At 38.8% G+C, this 18,675-nt stretch overlaps 1 protein-coding gene across 1 annotated transcript; it reads right to left on the bottom strand.

Moving 5' to 3' along the window:
• Window positions 1-10,201: 10,201 nt before the first annotated feature.
• Window positions 10,202-14,292, bottom strand: PRMT6 (protein arginine methyltransferase 6). Its single transcript, XM_053592605.1, has 2 exons — window positions 13,022-14,292; window positions 10,202-10,611 (listed from the first exon to the last, which is right to left on the bottom strand). The coding sequence occupies exon 1, from the start codon at window positions 14,244-14,246 to the stop codon at window positions 13,119-13,121; it is 1,128 nt and encodes a 375-aa protein (XP_053448580.1). The 5' UTR covers window positions 14,247-14,292; the 3' UTR covers window positions 10,202-10,611; window positions 13,022-13,118.
• Between the last annotated feature and the right edge of the window lie 4,383 nt (window positions 14,293-18,675).

Genomic DNA, 18,675 nt, shown 5'->3' with positions numbered 1-18,675 from the left:
TGTGATGGACCGCAAACATTATACTGAACCAATATAACACATTGTACCAGAAGTTGGCACATGAATTGTAGTTTGGGATGAATTTCTTTCCAATAAAATTTGCTGTAAATTGGTTAAGGTTTTTCTGAGGAACAATCAAGTGTTCAATGTTGTTTTATAAGTAGATATTCTGTTATTTTTCCAACTTAGTCTGAAAGCTATTGTTCAATTAAAAATATACCTACCATCTTCATCTTGGGATATAATATTTTGATTTCCTTTTAGTAATAGAATTTATTGATAAATAAATGTTCAACTAAGTTAAGTTCACCTAAGGCCTTGTGTAAAAGTGGTTGAGCCAGGAAATCTGCCTCACAGTATTAGAAACACTCTCTCCCTCATAAGGAATCTGAAGAAACACAGAAATTGTATGTAATAAAAAAAAAATCAAGTACTAAATACCAGGCAGAATAAGGGACGCAAAGATGAGTAGGAAATGTGCCCCGCCCTTGAAGGATGATAAAACTAAACAAAAGCAGACACAGGCAAAGCCCAAAAGAGTTGAGCAGAGAAAACGTAAGTCGAGACTGGGAAGGGATTCCTTTCAACAGACAAGTGAGGAAATGTGGGTGGTGGCATTCAAGAAGGGTCTCAAAGGTTGCACATGAGAAGGAAGGGAAGGGAAGCAGATGGACTTTGTGGACAGGCATGGCACATGAGCAAAGCAAGGGAAGTAGGGAATTGCATGATATTTACTGGGGCGATACATGTAGTTTTCAGGAATTGAGTCATATTTGTCCAATAGATTGTTTCAAGCATTTCTCTTTTTTCTTTCTTTTTTTTCTTTTTTTAGAGACAGAGTTTCACTCTGTCACCCTCTGTAGAGTGCTGTAGTGTCACAGCTCACAGCAACCTCCAGCTCTTTGGGCTTAGGCGATTCTCTCAGCCTCCTAGTAGCTGTGACTACAGGCACCTGCCACAATGCCCGCCTATTTTTAGTTGCAATTTGGCTGGGGCTGGGTTTGAACCCACCACCCTCGGTATATGGGGCTGGCACCCTACTCCCTGAGCCACAGGCACCGCCCTGTTTCAAGTATTTCTAAAAAGTGCATTTTGAGTGTGCACGTGCATTTGCACTTATGTATTTATTTGACTAATAGGGCAAATTAGATGAATGCAAAGTAGACTCCACTAAGTAGGTTCCTTGATGACCAATTTAATTCTAGGAAGAAATTTTTAAATTAGAGGACTTTCTCATAGAGACCTCTTTGTAGAGACAAAAATATTCCAATATCATATTAAAAACTGATACCGTATGTGTGTATGTGTCTCACTCTATCACCCTGGGTAGAGTGTTGTGGCTTCATTGCTCACAACAACCTCAAACTTCTGGGCTCAAGTGATTCCCCTGTCTCAGCTTCCTGAGTAGCTGTGACTACAGGTGCCCACCCCAATGTCTGGCTAATTTTTTCTATTTTTAGTAGAGATAAGGTCTTGCTCTTGCTCAGGCTGGTCTGGAATTCCTAACTAAACTCACTCTGCCTTGGCCTCCCAGAGTGCTAGGATTATAGGTGTGAGCCACTGGGCCTGGCCATGATACTGTGTATTTTTAAATGGCATTGGAACATTAACCCAAATTATTCAGTGTATATAAAATACCTGTCCCCTTCTGTTTGGAGAATTTTGGTCTTGGTTACATTCGAATTGAAGGAAACATGTGTATGTCCAGAAGTAAGAATCCCAGGATGCATTTTCTCAGCCCGTGTAAAATGTAGATTCAGCAATATTAAAAAAAAATTGCTTCTGGTGGCTAATATTGTACAGTATTTGGTCAATTATCCAATGTAGGTATATTTATTTTTTAAGGACTATCTTCATTATTTTTTAATTTTTTAAACTTATCTGGAGGTTAAGAGCAGTATTTGTAAATCTTAAAATGAATATTTATTAACATTAATAATAAAGAATAAATTTTGTTTCTGGTGGTTAATACAGGTATATTTATTTTTATAGGATTATCTTCCAAATTAAAAAATTTGTAGGCTAATCTGGAGCTTAAGAGTAGTATCTGTAAATTTTAAAATAAATATTTGTTAATAATAAAGACTAAGAAGTAAAAATATTTATTAAGAAAAAAATCAATCCTTTAAGAGAAGACCAAAAGTCAGACTATCTTAGAAATAAATATTATGTATTACAAAGATTGGATCAGAGTTGGCACAGGTAGGGAAAGAACTTACAGAAACAATCCTTTTTTGAATCACAAGTATTAGTGATGATAAATTTTGTAAATATTGCTAGTTTGTTAGATTCCTATTTCTTGGGCATTTTGTCTCATGTCCTATATTTACCTTATAAACGTTTGTTGAGTTTACAAACGCCAAACCTTTAGTGAGAACATTTCTTATTTACGCTGTAGTCTGCCACTGTTGTTCGATCCTCTCCAACATTTATTATCCACGTCTCCTGAACTCTTTTTTCTGACTTATGGTCCCCCCCAACCCCCGTGAAAACTTATCTATTGATGTTTTCCATATATTTTCTTAAATGTGGCTTTCTCTCCTTTTCTCCATCTTAGCTATCATTAAACTTTTTTATATTTCTGAAATGGTGAGATAGTTTGTGAAAAGCATTGATCCAAGTTATGCTGAAAGTGAAACCTAGTAGCATTAATTAAATGGATTTTGTGGTGTTACATTGAAAACAAAATAATCTTTACTTCTTTTAGGAAAACCCCACAAATTTCATAGGGATTAAATATCTGAATTGAAAAATTAAATAATGAAAATGGGAGATAATTTGGGAGTACCCTTACATCATTGGATTAGGAGAATGCTTTTTAATTACCAAAAAAACAAAAAAAACACAAACCTGGAAGCAATAACAAACAAGATTAATAGATTCGAAGTAATAAAAATAGAAATTCTGGCTGACCAGAAATTAATGAAGCAAAAAAAAAAACTTAAATGAGGTATTATAGCACATATAATAGACTACTCCTAATAAAGAGCCCCCCAATCGTCATAAAATCCAATTTAAAATAAGAGCAAAGCAAGCTATATAGTCACAGAAAATGAAATGTAATTGGCAAAGGTCGAGGAGTACAAGGAAAGAGGTTCAACCCACCAGGAATTAAGGTAATGAAAGTTAAAACATGAAGCTAGTATTTTAAACCTGGAAGATTAACAAAATTAAGATTAATAAAATCCAAGTGAATAAGGGTATCAGGAAATAGACTCTGTCATATTTCATTGGTGGGAATTATATGCGTCTTCACAAAGCAACCTGTCATGATTTGCTAAAATTAAAGATAAACAGATAAACTTAGGGAAATCTACCCTAAAGATATGAAAATACAGTACATGGAGGAGTGATGCCTGTGGCTCAAAGGAGTAGGGTGCTGGCCCCATATGCCGGAGGTGGCGGGTTCAAACCCAGTTCTGGCCAGAAACTGAAAAAAAAAAAAAAAAATACAGTACATGAGACAGTAAATTACACGTAACATAATTTTTCATGTTACTAGTAGTTAACTTATATCTATTGACTTCCTGTATACTTAGTATATCAACCTGAAAGAGTAATTTTCAGAGTAACATGAATAATAATACATTTACATATTTGTAAAAAAAAATACAAAATATATATATATGTGGTAGAAAGATATACTGAACTATGGAGAGTAAGGGATTATTAAGTTTTACCTTCCAATTTTCTTTTCGCTTGCAATTTATTATTGCAACTTTAACAAAAATCAGCTGAGGTGGGAAGACTGCTTCAGGCCAGGAGCTTGAGAACAACCTGAGCAACATGAACAACTGACTCTACAAAAACAGAATATAGCTGGGTGTGGTGGCATGTGCTTGTGGTTCCTCTTACTCAGGAGGCTGAGGCAGAAGGATGGCTTGAGCCCAGAAGTTTGAGGTTGCAGTGAGCTATGATGATGCCACTGCATTCCAGCCTGGGTTACCCAAGACTGCTTCAAAAGGGACAGGGAGGGCATAGACGGAAGAGGAGGGAAGAAACTTAATGAAAGAGGGATATAAACAAAGCAAATACGACTGAATGTATGTCTAAAATGTACATTTTAGAATACCAGGGAACTTTACAAAGGGTATTATGATTATAGCCATCTCCTGTCAACACTGTAGTTATATTCCCTTGTGTCCCCTACTTCCCCCACCCCAAATCTGCTCCCCCAGTGCTTTTATTTCACCCTTCAGCACTGTACTGCAGCCCTTCCTTGCGGGACTGCCCTTTCACATTGAGAGCCAGGAAACAACCTGGGAATTTATGTCTTCCCTGGGTCTGTCATTAACCAATGACCAGGTCCCTTGCTCCTTAATAGAAGCATCATGAGGCGTGAGCCATCATGTCTCCAGAGTATCTCCCTGTGACTATTTCTTGGGACTTTGCTTAATATTGCACCCTAGTCCCACTTGCCAGCTACCCTTCTGCCATTTTCTGGGAATACTTTTTGATAAATATTTTCAGATGTCTCTTATTTGACAATGACCAGCCTATAGATGTGACTTTAATTCATGAAAGCCCAGGCATCATGAATATAATAGACAGTATGAAAGGTTAAGGTGCTCAGATTTTGAGGGTGAGTCCCAGGCTCTTCACTTACTTACCTGGTGGGCTTGGGCGATTCACCAGAATCCTTCATGCCTATGTTTTCTCATCTATAATATAGGATTGACAATAGAACTATTTCACAGAGCTATTTTGAGGCGTAAGTAAAATATGTAACATGCATCTAACACGTTAGGCACCCAACAATGATTAAAAATTAACAAAGATGCTTTATAGAAGCATCATGACTGCTTATCTATGTAGGCTGTTGCATGTCTGACAAAAGGAGGCATTTCCTTTAAATGAGAATTTATGATAGATTTGAAGTCTTCCTTAGGCTGAAAGCCCCTCTTTACAGAACATTATTTTATTATGTGTAACTCATGTGAACTAAAGTTAAAAACATTTTTGATTTTAATGGAACTTTGCCGTTTGATTAATATACCATTATTATATAAAAACATTCTACATGCTGAGTAGTTAACAGGTGCATTAGAATATCATTTGGTATAAAGTTTCAACATATGCTGTTTCCACAATATATCCCATGAATGCACTATTATGTGGTATGAAATAAATTAGATATAATGGATAAAAATGAAAAATTATATTCCATTAACAGCCATTTAATATACGTTAGCAATGAATATATCATTTTCCTGCCTTAAATAACAGTACTATTTATGAGGATGGTGCAATGACCACATTCTTTATCGGGCTAATTTTACTTTTCAGAACTTTGTTCACGTCAAAGTAACATAAAAATTCTATTTCCTATCTATATGAGGATTTATCTTTCTGAAGCATTACCACAATATTTTTCTTTAACCCAATGCCATGGAATTAATTTACACATGAACCTGTCTTGTTATAATGTCTAGGCTCTATGAAATTTCCTTGGTTGGGGTTTCAAGCAAAGCTAGCTAATATTTAACTCTATTTACTGCAAACAGCACATTTCCTGGTGATTTCTAATTCCATTTTGCATTAAAATCCTTTTATTGTAATTACTGTCATTCTCTCCTTGTTTTCCTCTAATTATTCTGACTAGAGTAAATTCTCAATTATTTAGGGACTGTGTATTTAATCTGTGGATTTTCCAAATCCTCTCTTTTTAATTCTATCTTTTACTGTACATTATTATGCATTTACATGTTTTCCATTTTTACAATTTCACCAGATGATAAATGGTGGTAGAGGGAGAAGTTCACATTAAAATAAGAAGTTTGCATTTCTAATAAAAATTCCTGGTAAAAAGTCTGATTCCACTGAATGTAGGAAATAAAAATTTAAACCATTCATGAATCTTAATCCTTTCTTCACTACTGTATGTAACTAAAAGTTAAAACTCTACATTTTGTTCTCATAATTTTATATAATAATTAGTATATATCATAAATAAAATAATTTTGCCAAGAGTGAAGTTACTTATACTTTATTTATTTATTTTTTTTTCAGAGTCTCAAACTATTGACCTAGGTAGAGTAGCTCACAGCAACCTTAAACTTGGGCTCAAGCGATCCTCTTAACTCAGTTTTTTTCCATTTTTAGTACAGAAGGGGTCTTAGTTTTGCTCAGGCTGGTCTCAAACTCCTGAGCTCGAGTAATCCACCTGCCTTGTCCTCCCAGAGTGCTAGGATTACAGGCGTGAGGCCCTGCGTCTGGCCACTACAAGCATTTTTTTTAAAAAGACCTAGTAGTCCTGTTACTCCATACCACCTGTCACCAAACTGCACACTCCTTAAAATAATGGGGGTTGGAAGGTTTTGTTCACAAATATGAGAGGAGTTTACATAGCAAAGTCCTTGACTAGATTTGAAATTAACCTGAAAAGAGAGATTAGGACAATGTCAAATATCAAAGTAAGTTTATAATCAATCAAAATACTCAGTTATTAAGATTTATTTAAGTTTTAACAAAAAATTTACATGAAAGAAATCGTGATCTAGACAGAATATGTGTGCATGAGGACCCTAATCTTCATCTATGTGCTCTTCTAACTTCAGGCTTCCATGGCCCCAGGATGTTTTTATGCTGTCCCCAAACCTTGGAGAAATAGCTCTTGCCCCCATCCATTCTACTACTTAAGTTCCTCCTGAACTTTGGTAGCTAAGTTCACTTATCTTCCTTCCACTCTACACAGGTCAGAATTTGTATTCCCTCTTCCTATTGGCTTTCCTGGTGACCAAAATAATAAAATTCATTGTGGTTCTAGCCACTTGAAACCTTCCCTTTCCTTCAAATTTGCATCAGAAAGAAAAGATCATTCAACCCAATGGAATTTTGGATTACTTTAATATCTGGAAACGGAATGGCAGAATGTTCTGCTACAATACATTTTCTTATAAAATGAATTAACTCAATTGGTAGGTAGAAGAGTGACATCGATATATAAGATGGAAGTTGGTTGATTCATATATGACTATTTCTGTTCATTTATAGCTCCACTAGGTAACCGCCAATGAAAATAAAATACATCGACAGAGTTGAATGCAACAAGCCAAAGAAGGATGTGCTGCACCCCACATTCCTCCTGGGCGCTGTCTGGCCACATTGCTATACTGGAAATGTTCATTAAGTCTTCTCCCCATCTTTGTAAATTTTATTTTGTTTGCATAAATAATCCTTATTTCCTTCCATCAAGCAATCCTTACTGTATATTTACCAGAGTGCTTATTACTTAGGAATTTATTTTTTTAACCATTATTATTTTTATTAAAATTAGTATTGTTTTGTGAGTACTCTTGGTTAAAAAGTTACATAAGTTGCGATGGTTCATCCAACCTATTTTTCCTTCAAGCAGTTATTTTTGCTGCACAATTTTGCATAAGGTGAGGGTTTTTCACCAGCCTGTTATCACATGATGGTAGGAATGCCTGTAAAGCACTTTAAAAAGCATGGGAAGAATTTGTCCTTTCATCCCACTTTCTTTCTTTTTTTTTTTATTGTTGGGGATTCATTGAGGGTACAATAAGCCAGCTTACACTGATTGCAATTGTTAGATAAAGTCCCTCTTGCAATTTTTGTGGCAGTGAGCAGCCTGGAAAAGAGAAGAGGAGGAATTTTTTTCCTTCTCTTGGCTCCCTATATGAAATGTTGGTTGTAAGTGTTTAACTTAACCAACTGGAAACTTCACCTATCTTCATGATCATCAACAATGATGCATTTAAATATCCAAGGTCCCAAAGGAGCACAATTCCAATGTTACTGGTCATGTCTTAATTTTTACTAAAATTCTCTTAGTGTTTAACAAGGCCCAAGATTCTTTTACTATGTCCCCCTCGGTACAGTGCCGTAGCATCACAGCTCATAGCAACCTCAAACTCCTGGGCTTAAGCGATTCTCTTGCCTCAGCCTCTCAAGTAGCTAGAACTACAGGAGCCCGCCACAATGCCTGGCTAGTGAGTATGGTATTTTGAGTAATAGTCTCATTATATAATTTCCTCCTTATCATCACTTAACTGTTTTCACACATTTTTTGGAAAAGATTTAGAAGTCTACAACTTTCCTTTATTGTTTGTTGTAAGATTTAATCAGGGCCTGTTCTAGGCTTAGAAAGACCTACAGAACATTCAAGTTTTTCTCAAATTGTCTATATGTCTCTGTTTTCACAGTCAGAAATCTTGATTCTATAAAGTGTAAATTGTTGAAAAATTGACTAAAAGAATGGGATCAAACTAAACTATCCATCCAGGTAAACAATGTGGGACAGCAACTTTTATAGAAAATAAAGGGGACATATTTTAGAGCTCTCTGGCCCTTTCTCTAAACTCCTTACCCTCAAAGCTTCTGCACATATTCCAAAAAGTAGGATAATATTTTCATGCAAAACAAAAAAAATATATATTACAAGAGGACAAGGTTGCATAAATTCCAACAAAACCTGTAATACATATTATAAATGAGAGAAATACATTAATAAATCAAGGAAAAAACTGGAGTATGGAAGTGGAGCCAGATGTAAAGCTAAAAAAAGCATAAGTGCAGCAGAAACTTGGCTCAGCTCTCTGGTAGCCAATGTGAGCAGGGTCATCTATCCAGTATATTGTGTCCATTAGCTGAAACAAAACAGTAATTTAGAGGACATGTTCTTATTTTTGGAAATAATGTCAGAGAACATTTTTCTGAGGAATTTATCATCTATGTGATGATAAGTAATATTTTTACACTTGGGAGAAGCTATTAAGGATAAGAGGGTTAGCTTCTCTACTCTGCTTCAATAGATGTAAGATTCAGTTGGAATGAAGTCTTTCCAGCCTAAAGAATGTATGCAGATTACTGATATAGTAGTTTTATTACTCCTACTCTATAGTTCCTTGAAGGTAGAATTTGCTTATCATAGAACTTAAATGTTTTATAGTTGGTATTTATTAAATCATTGAATAAACGTATAAAAATGCACATGTGGGAGGAAGGGGCCTAACGGTATCTAACTGCTTCCTAAGATTCATCTTACCTCACTTAGCACTGGGTAATGAGAATTGTTTTGACACTAACAGGGAGGTCTTATTTGCTGAAGGTGCCTTTCATATTCACCTTTTTTGAACTCCTTTTGCCCAGTTCTAGCTCATCAGATGCCTCTCTGCTCTCCAGCACCAAGAACAGTATTTACCTTTGCTACTTTGTAGAGGATTCATTTTGGGGGGCCTGGAAGGAGTCCACATCTAACTAGCTCTGTTAGGGAAATGGGTACAAGGGGTGTTTCAATGAGTGCCTAGTATTTGCCAACCTTGAAATCCTATATACCTAAAGTGGGTTTTTGAGGCCCAGGAGACAGATCTCCAATAAACTTCTTTAGGCTGAGGACTTTTCCATTTCCTTCATTCATCAAACTATAAATGGTGTTGTCATCCATTTAGAAAGTAAGGACTTTTCTGTTTTTAATTAAAAGATGCAGGATTTGGCTGGTTTTGCACCCATAATCTCAGTACTTTGGGAGGGTGAGGTGGAAGACTGCTTTAGGCCAGGAGTTTGAGATCCACTTGAGCAACAGTGAGACCCTTATCTCCACAAAAAAGATAAAACTGAGTGGGCATGGTGGCATGCAGCTGTAGTCTTAGGTACTTGGAAGGTTGAGGCAGGATGCTGGAGCCCAAGAGTTTAAGGTTGACCTATGCTGATGTCACTGCACTGTAGCTCAGGAGACAGAGACCTTGTCTCAAAAAAATAAAAACAAATATTTTTTTAATTTTTGTCTCGGATTAGGAACTAAAAGATTTGTGTTCAAGATTCAACTGCCAGGGAAGTGCCTGTGGCTCAGTGAGTAGGGCGCCGGCCCCATATACCGAAGGTGGTGGGTTCAAACCTGGCCCAGGCCAAACTGCAACAAAAAAATAGCTGGGCGTTGTGGCTGGCACCTGTAGTCCCCGCTATTCAGGAGGCTGAGGCAAGAGAATCACCTAAGCCCAAGAGTTGGAGGTTGCTGTGAGCTGTGATGTCACAGCACTCTACCGAGGGTGACAAAATGAGACTCTGTCTCTTAAAAAAAAAAAAAAAAAAAGATTCAATTGCCAAGAATTAGCTCTGTAACTTTTGGCAAATCCTTTAATGTCTCTACAACTCTTGTTCCTGGGATGTAAAATGAAGTTAATTACCTGCCCTTTCTAACAATAAGACCATTCAGTCAGATCTTTAGCCTGTTATTGTTTATTTTACTTATTAGTTTATTTTATGAATATATATATTTGAAGGCAGACACTGTGTTTTATTGGTTTGTATCCTAAATGTTTATCACAATGACTTTTACATTGTATATTCTATAAAATATCCATTGGTCCACTGAATTAATGAAAATATTTGGAAAACTTCACAGTGCTAAATAAACGTAAGCTGTTTGAGGGAAGCAGGCAGCTCTCTTTTTGGACCCAGTAGTTGCTTCCTATGGCCCTAATATCCTCAAGCAATTAGTAGCAGTCCAAAGTGCTAAGACGCTGATCTTACACATTCCTCCTTCTGGAAGTGTCCTCACTCCGAAGGCCTTGGGTTTCCTTTGGATCATCTGGTGTCCAGGGTCATAAATTGGTCCCCAAGCACATTGTTCCTGATACTGTTGAACAATACCTGTAAAAATACCAAAATGTTCAATATTCATTCTATAGCACATTTTGTATACATCCAAATGCTCCAGGTTTTCATAGCTTTTCTATAATTACAAAACTAAAGAGTTATTTACAGGGTGGCCATAAAGTTCATGTGGCCACCCTGTATATCAGAGATTATGTAGACACACGTATTAATTTATATCTCACATTTCTATGAAGTAGGTACTATTGTTATCTCCATTTTATATTTGAGAATTTTGAAAAAAAAAAAGAGTTAGTTAAGTATTTTGCACAAGGTTACAGTGGCAAGAGTGGTACAGCCTGGATTCCTATATGGGTCTTCTGGTTCCAGAGTCCAAGCCCTTAAACATTATGCTATACTAGCTCTTAAATGAAGTGGCTCAATAGCTGTATTTTTTTTTTTTTTTTACAAATCATTTTTTTTTTGAGAAAGAGTAACACAAATTTTGAAGCTTTGCTTAATTATGAACTATCCACCGTTTGTCTAGTTTCCCAAGTATTAACTGAAGTTATCTTCATGTACTTATATTGTAATGAGAACTCCACTCTTTAATATGGTAGAACCTCTGTAAGTTGACCAGTTAAGGGACTAGAAGGTCAACATACTAAGATGGTCAACATATGAAACTTCCATTGAGTACATTTGGTGTGTGTCCAGTGAATGAAAATTAAGTCAATTTATGAAGGTGGACAATGTGGGAAGGTGGTCAACAAGGGGGATTCTACTGTATATAAAAAATAGAATCTGAAAGGATGATTTCATACGTCCATATAGTAAAGGAATTGTGATGGAAGAAGGTTTTTTCAAAAACAAACAAAATCACAGAAATCTACTTAAAATCACACACTAAAAATCTAAATAAAGGAGCTATTTTTTTTTTTTGCCTCTAGTTTAAACCAAAGTCATTTATATAACAACTATTCCCAACAAAAAATGGTAATAATTATAATTGTACTGCTTATTGTTCAATTATCTGGCAAACCTGATCATTTTTTTCATGTATGAAATGTCTCATATGTTCACACCAAACTTGATCAAATTAGTTATAATACTTACATACTTTAATATGCAATAAAAAGGGAAAAACACTGAGCTACAGAAATATAATGCCAAAGCCCCAGTTTTTCACACCTCTTTTCTACAAAAGCTACTAATATGCAAAAACCATACATAAGGCAGTTTGAATTGTCTTAAAGTTACATTCCGAAGGGGCTGTAACCCTTCGTAAGAACAGTGTTAAAAAGGCAAAAATCATTATTAACTCATACATAATACATAAGAATTCATCTATAAAAAATGAGAATGCCAATGTTTTATTTGCTACAGGAATGAGGGAAACTTCAGTGAAATAAATTTGATAACATGACTCACACTTCATTACAAGTGATTTTCCCAAATTCACAACTTCCACATTTGGCTGAGCTAAAAAGCAAAACAAACAAACAACCCCCCCCAAAAAAAAACCAACAAAAAACCACTAAACCCCTAAAAAAAAAGGAACTTTCACTACTTGTAAGTAGGCCAAGTCACATGATCCCTATAAATTTGAGTTTAAATGGGTACACTTTTCTGGCTGAGAAAATATTTTCCTTAATTTACTAAGCTTAAATAATTTACCCATGGTGATGAATAAGCCCTTTAGGGAGGTTCAAAAACTTCTTCTTCCAGACTGTCTCATAGGAATTACACAAAATTTATTATGGAATATAGATGGAACATTTTTTTGGTTGTCTTAATAGAATTTGGTTGTCTTAACAGAATTTAAAGAATCACATTACTTTGCTGTCTTTCAGGCCTTTTTCTTCAAAATGTACCATCTTTATTTCTTAATGTTGTACAATGACATAAAGTCCATTTTATTTAATGGATTAACGTGTTCATCAACTTCTGCACCCTATGAAAGTAGTAAAAGTAATTAGAAGATAGCTATTTAAACTGCTTCCTCTTCTCCCTTTCATTAACTAGAGAAATTTACTTAGAAAACAATAAGGAAGAAATACCATAGCCTGGAGGCACCTAGGGACAGAGGGGATTCAAAGACTGAGAAAGTATGGCTCTGGAGAGATATAATACATATTGGAAATTTAGAGTCTAAATGAACGTTTCACCCTTCTTCCCAGCTTCAGCTTTAGAAAAGATGTGAGTTGTCAGGAATGTGCATGGACCTTTCATAAGCGGGTATTTTCATTCGTGTTTATTTTTACCACAAAACAAAATAACTGGAAATTCAAGTGCTTGGTACTACATCCTTCTGAGGCTTAAAAGCCCATTAATAAGCACACTGTATCCGTCGTTGAGAGGGCAACTTTTTAAAATAAACACGGTCAACAATCTCCTCAAACAGACATTGTAATCACTCTTCCCTCCCCAGCCACGAGGGAAAAGGGAGACAGATACTGTCCCCTACTTGCATCACGGGGATTCACCCTTTCTCCTCCAACCTCCCTATCCTCTCCCACGCAGGTCAGGCCATCTGGGGAGGTAGCAGGGAGAAAAGGTAACGCTCAGTCCTCCATGGCAAAGTCTTTGGTTTTTTCCTCCTGGTCCCCCACTTTGTAGCGCAGCAGCACGCGCAGGCGACGCGGGTTGTCCCGGGAGGGCAGCAGCGTGATCTCTCCTGAAATGTCTGTGTCTTGCTCCACTTGCACCGGCTCGTTCAGATAAAGGAGCGCCTGCTTCCAGTGGGTGGCCGGGTGAAAAGGCGAAGTGGACAGCACCAGGGGTTTCTCCGACTCTCCACCAGGAAAGGTTACCTGGAACCAGACGGCAAAGCCATGCATGGGCGCCGAGCCGTAGCAGCTGCAACGAAAGCGCCCGCCCACCCCAGCCACCAGCTCCTGCTCCAAGCCCACGCGGGCCAGATCAAGCTGAGCAAAGCGCTGCGGTCGGGCCAGCACATCCTCGCCGGACAGGCCCTGCACCACGATCTCTGAGTGGCCCATGAGGCAGCGCGTAGCGAAGCTCTCCAGGCAGCTCATGTCCACACCATAGTGCTGCTTCACCTGGCTCCAGAAGCCTAGGCGCCACTCCAGCATCTGGTCGCTGATGGGGGCTACGAAGAGCTCGGCGGAAGCTGGCAGGAGAAGACCGCCCTCTTTCAGCCACTTGGTCCGCGCGTGGAGCACCGAGCTCAGCATGGACTCGTGCAGCAGTCCGTAGCCCATCCACTCGCTCACGATGGCGTCCACCTGCTCCGGCAACTCCACTGTCTCCACCGGCCCCGGCAGGACGTGCACCCGGTCTTCCAGCCCGTTGAGCCGCACCACCTCCCGGGCCTGTTGCCAGATGGCGCTGGCTTCCACCGCGTACACGCGCCGGGCCCCGGCCTGGGCACAAAAGATGCTTAGAATGCCGGTGCCCGCGCCCACGTCCAGCACGGTCTTGCCCCGCAGAGCTGCCCAGTTCCGCAGGATGCCTAAGCGGTAGGCATCGGTGCGGACGCGGTCCGCGATCATCTCCTCGTGGACCGAAACGTCTGAGTAGCACTCGTAGTACAACTGGTCCCGCTCCCGTTTAGTCCTCCGGGGTCGCTGCAGAGTCGCCTCCAGCTCCCCGCCATCTTCCTCCTCACTTCCCTCCCCTCCTTCGCCGCCGCCCCCCGACTCAACCTTTCTTTTCTTGGGCTGCGACATCTTGGCGGCTGCGGCCGGCTCCCGGCGGGCGTTGCGCGGCAGGGCGCGGGCTCCGGGAAACAGGGGCTTCTGGGAGTTGTAGTGCGCGCTGCGGCTCCGCACGTCCTGCGGGGTCGCCGGCCGGGGCAGCCCGAGGTCGGCCGGGCAATCCCACCCGCATCCTGCTCCTGTCGGGTGTTGCCGTCCCGTTTCCCTTCTCACTTGTTCTGCGATTCTCTCAGTTTTACCTAAGCTCCTCAGATTTCCTTTGCTTTCACTCCTTTTCTGAAGCAGACACGCCTACTCAAAACTAAAATTCCACTTTAGGCTACTCTAATGAACTCTTCGTTTTTTTTTTTTCCAGAGATAAAAGTCTCACATCGTTGCCCTCGGTAGAGTACTGCGTTGTCGCAGCTCACAGCAACCTCCAGCTCTTGGGCTTAGGCGATTCTTTTGCCTCGGGGACTACAGGCACCCGCCACAACACCCGGCTATTTTCTGTTGTTGCAGTTTAGGCCGGGGCCGGGTTTGAACCCGCCATCCTCGGTGTCTGGGGCCGGCCCCCTACTCACTGAGCCATGGGCACCACCGAACTCGCTGGTTTTCAGCCACTGAGTTATCATGGAGGCCTTCCCTGGACGGTGCAACAGTTAAAGCTCCCCAGACTTGGCGATTTAGAAATTGCACTGCACATTTCTATTTTCTGTATTTAAAAGTACAGAAATTAGAGAACAAGGAGGGTGTAAATGGAACAAAATAAATAATAACAATGTGAAACCTCGATTCTTATTCCAATGAATAAGAATCAATTAATTCCATTAAGTTTTTTGTTTTGTGTGTTTTTTTAGACAGGGTCTAGCTGTCTATGTTGCCCAGGTTGGAGTGTAGTGGCGCAGTTACAGCCAACTGCAGCTTCAAACTCCTGGGCTGAACAATCGTCCCGTCTAGGCCACACAACGTTCCGAGACTACAGGCGATAGCCATGATGCCTGGATAATGGGAACACCAATTAGTTAAAAGATTTAGGGCAAATAATTGAAGTTCCCTGGCATCACCTATCAGCAACAAAGACTTCATTGCAGTCTGGGAAGAATTACTGGTAGGTTTTCGGTGTTTTTCAGAATTCTATTTCAGGACAATAGTTACTTGTTTCTAATTCCTTAGAATTATCAGAATAATTCTGTGGCTCTTTCATGAGTTAAATCCTAGAAGGCTAAAGAGCTGCTAAAAAGCAGTAGTGGTGTGATACAAACTCATTGTTAGGTGTATTATGGTAACCAACTATAGTTTTTTTCTCTGAGAATTAACAGAGTCCTTAATCCCTTTGATCACTTTTCCAGTGCATTTTTTTCCTGTGTCTCCTTGTTTGGGCAAGACTGATGCTCTCTTTTATTTTTCTTACAGTTAACCACGAGCTGTTAATCTCTTCCCTTTTTGTTGATAGTGGAAAGAAAATGTATTTTAAAATATGTGTGATATCCATATGAGTGTCTATATTCTTAACAAGTAAGATGAGAATGTCATTTTCTCCCAGTTTAGAAAAAAAGATGACACAGAAGAAAATTATTAATTTTTTGTGATCTTGAACTACATCCATTTTCTCCCATTCTTGTCTGGGAGAAAAGTTCCTTTACCCCATTCTGTTAATCTTTTATTAATGGAATAGGTTTATTGATGTGGTATCCTCAGCTCTACTGTACTTCTAACTCAAGACTCTCAGTCCTGGCTGCTCATTAGAATCCTGTAAGGAGCTTTTAAAAAATACCTGTGCCTGGGTCTATCTCAGGCCAATTAAATCAGAATTACTTCCATGGAAACTGGGCATCTAGTTTTTAAGAGGTCCCCAGGGAATTGTAATGTGCAGCCAGGGTGAGAACTACTGTTTCTCACTAAAATAATCTTCATTAAATCTTGCTTCACTATTTTCATTGTGTACATCATATTTTTTCAATGGCCTGGGTTCAACCATTATGACTAAAAATCCTTAAGGCAGTTCTCTCTTTGTGCTTTGGCTTAAAACCGTGTTTTAAGAAAATTGAGGCCCATAATACAGCATGGAATTAAAGTTATAAATGTGACCAATTTAATACCTTACTTTTAGGCTGTCAGTTAGTATATATTTCTCCCGTTTTTTATTCCTCAAAATGTCATCTCTTCATTAAAAATACATTCACTCTACCCAAGTTCTGATTTGCTTCCTTGTTGTCTCATTTAAAGAAATTCTGAATATAAGTTTTGCCGTTTCTACCTTCAAAGTAGATCTTGGATTTATTTGCTTTTCTCCATTTTCATTGTCAAAACCCTACTTTAATCTTTCATCTTTACTTGCCTGGAAATTAGTCTCCTAAGGGCTCTCCAGCTTCTAGTCATACCCCTGTCTGATCCCCTCTCCACATAGCTGAAAGAACAAGCCTTTAAAGACTCAAATTGGATCATATCTTTCTCTTATAACTTCCCAGTCCAGTTACTTAATGCAGTAACTTCAGGTAATGTCCCATCTAATCTCATGTCATTCTTTTCAACTCCTCATTGGGGTCAAGGTATACTGGCCTTCAGCAGAGTGTCGTGGCTCATGCCTGCAATCCCAGTGACTTGGGGGACTAAGGGGGAAGGATAAATAAATACTGACCTTCCAGTATGTCATTTCTTTCCCGTGTCATGTCTTCACTATGCTCTTCTCCTTAGCACTTCACTGTAATGGCTTCTTCTAATCCTTCTGTCTCCACATAGATCGTACCTCCTGAGAAAGGCCTTCTCTGGCTACTTTAGATAATATTTTTTAACCCAAGGCACTATTTTTCTTCCTAGGTTTTATTATTATCTGTATGTATTTAATTAATTTGTTTTCTGTGCAATATAAACTGTAGGAGACTTGACTTTTTGTTTCCCCACTATTATAGTTGCTAGCACTAGAACAGAACCGGGCACATAGAAAGTGCTCAATAAATGGTCTTGAATGGAGACTACTGTGGATGCACAAATTGTTATGCACAGAAGAAGAATCAGAGAGCATTTTGCCTTTTTAGTTCAGTGTGACAATGTGACTGCTAAACTCTGAGATAAATCCAGATATAGATTGAATATAGAATGCTCCCAGAAATGGGAATAATTTCATTTTTAAATGCTTTTAACCTTCTAGATCAGTGGTTCCCAACCTTCCTAGTGCCACGACCCTTTAATATAGTTCCTCATGTTGTAGCAATGAAGATAATTTTATGGTTGGGGTCACCACAACATGAGGAACTATATTAAAGGGTCGCAGCATTAGGAAGACTGAGAACCACCGTTCTAGACAGTCATGGTAAGCCTCCGATATTATACCCAGTGCAGAGGAGAAAAAGCTTACACACAGCACTTTGCCTTTATGCACTTTGGCTTGTTACAGAAAGGGAGATTTTTACTGATCTTTCTACTACACCGAATTGCTATTAAGTAGGAATAGGACCTAAGTCACAGTCCTTCCCTGAGCATTGCAGCTCAGCAGCAAAACCCCCAAATGGGAGAAGAGCTGGAGCGGGGGTGGTGGAGCGTTCCCTGCGTCTCCATCTCAGTGGTCTCCTTGCCACAGCTCTCCAATGCTCAAACCCAAATTCAAACAAATGATCTTCAGTTGAATTCAGTACATCTTGACCAGCACTAAACAAGATTAAATAGATGAAAAAAATACATTAAATGAGTAAAGGTAGGTATCGTTTCATAAAGCTTACCTCAGTCAAGGGTACTGTATGTATATTCCTTTTCTTTCATTTTTTTTTTTTTTTTAGACAGTCTCACTTTGTCAACCTCACCCTCAGTAGAATGCCATGGCGTCATAGCTCACAGCAATTTTAAACTCTTGGGCTCAAGTGACCCTCTTGCCTCAGCCTCCCAAGTACAGGGACTACAGGTACTCTCCACACCTATTTTTATAGACAGGGTATCGCTTTTGCTCAGGCTGGTCTGGAACTCCTAAGCTCAGGCAATCCACCTTCTTTGGCCTCCCAGAGTGCAATTACAGGTACGAGCCACCACATCTGGCTTGTATGTATATTTCTTACTGCAGGTTATGGTTAAAAAGTTTGAAATCTAGTTTGTCTCCAAAAACACTGAACTTTGCCATTTCTGTTCCTTTGCTTTAGGTACCTGTACTATTTTGTCCTCTCATTCATCTTTTCAGATAATTCTCAAAAGTTATTCCTTTGAAGCTTTTTAAACTGGTCTGTGGTCCTTTAATACTTACGTATAACTCTTTTTCATCTATCCCTCTGTAATCAGAGCCATTTATGTCCAGCTATCCAGTGGCCAAATTGTGGACACCGGAACATCAAGACCTAGTATTTTCTACTTTATAGTACAAAGTTTATATGTTGTGCTGGAATTTGAACCACTTCCAGATTCCAGATTATTAATCCTGAGTATTGAATAACAGGGAGAATCATAATCCATTTTCTGTATCACGGTCATTCATTTA

The sequence above is a fragment of the Nycticebus coucang genome, chromosome 5, assembly GCF_027406575.1.
Source record: "Nycticebus coucang isolate mNycCou1 chromosome 5, mNycCou1.pri, whole genome shotgun sequence".
Classification (NCBI taxonomy): domain Eukaryota; kingdom Metazoa; phylum Chordata; class Mammalia; order Primates; family Lorisidae; genus Nycticebus; species Nycticebus coucang.
The sequence above is the reverse complement of the archived record's forward strand: the minus strand, read 5'-3'. Positions and strand labels throughout refer to the sequence as shown.

Bases quoted from the DNA above. Each gene is read 5' to 3' on its own strand.
- PRMT6 (XM_053592605.1), bottom strand. From the start codon at position 14,246: ATGTCGCAGCCCAAGAAAAGAAAGGTTGAGTCGGGGGGCGGCGGCGAA.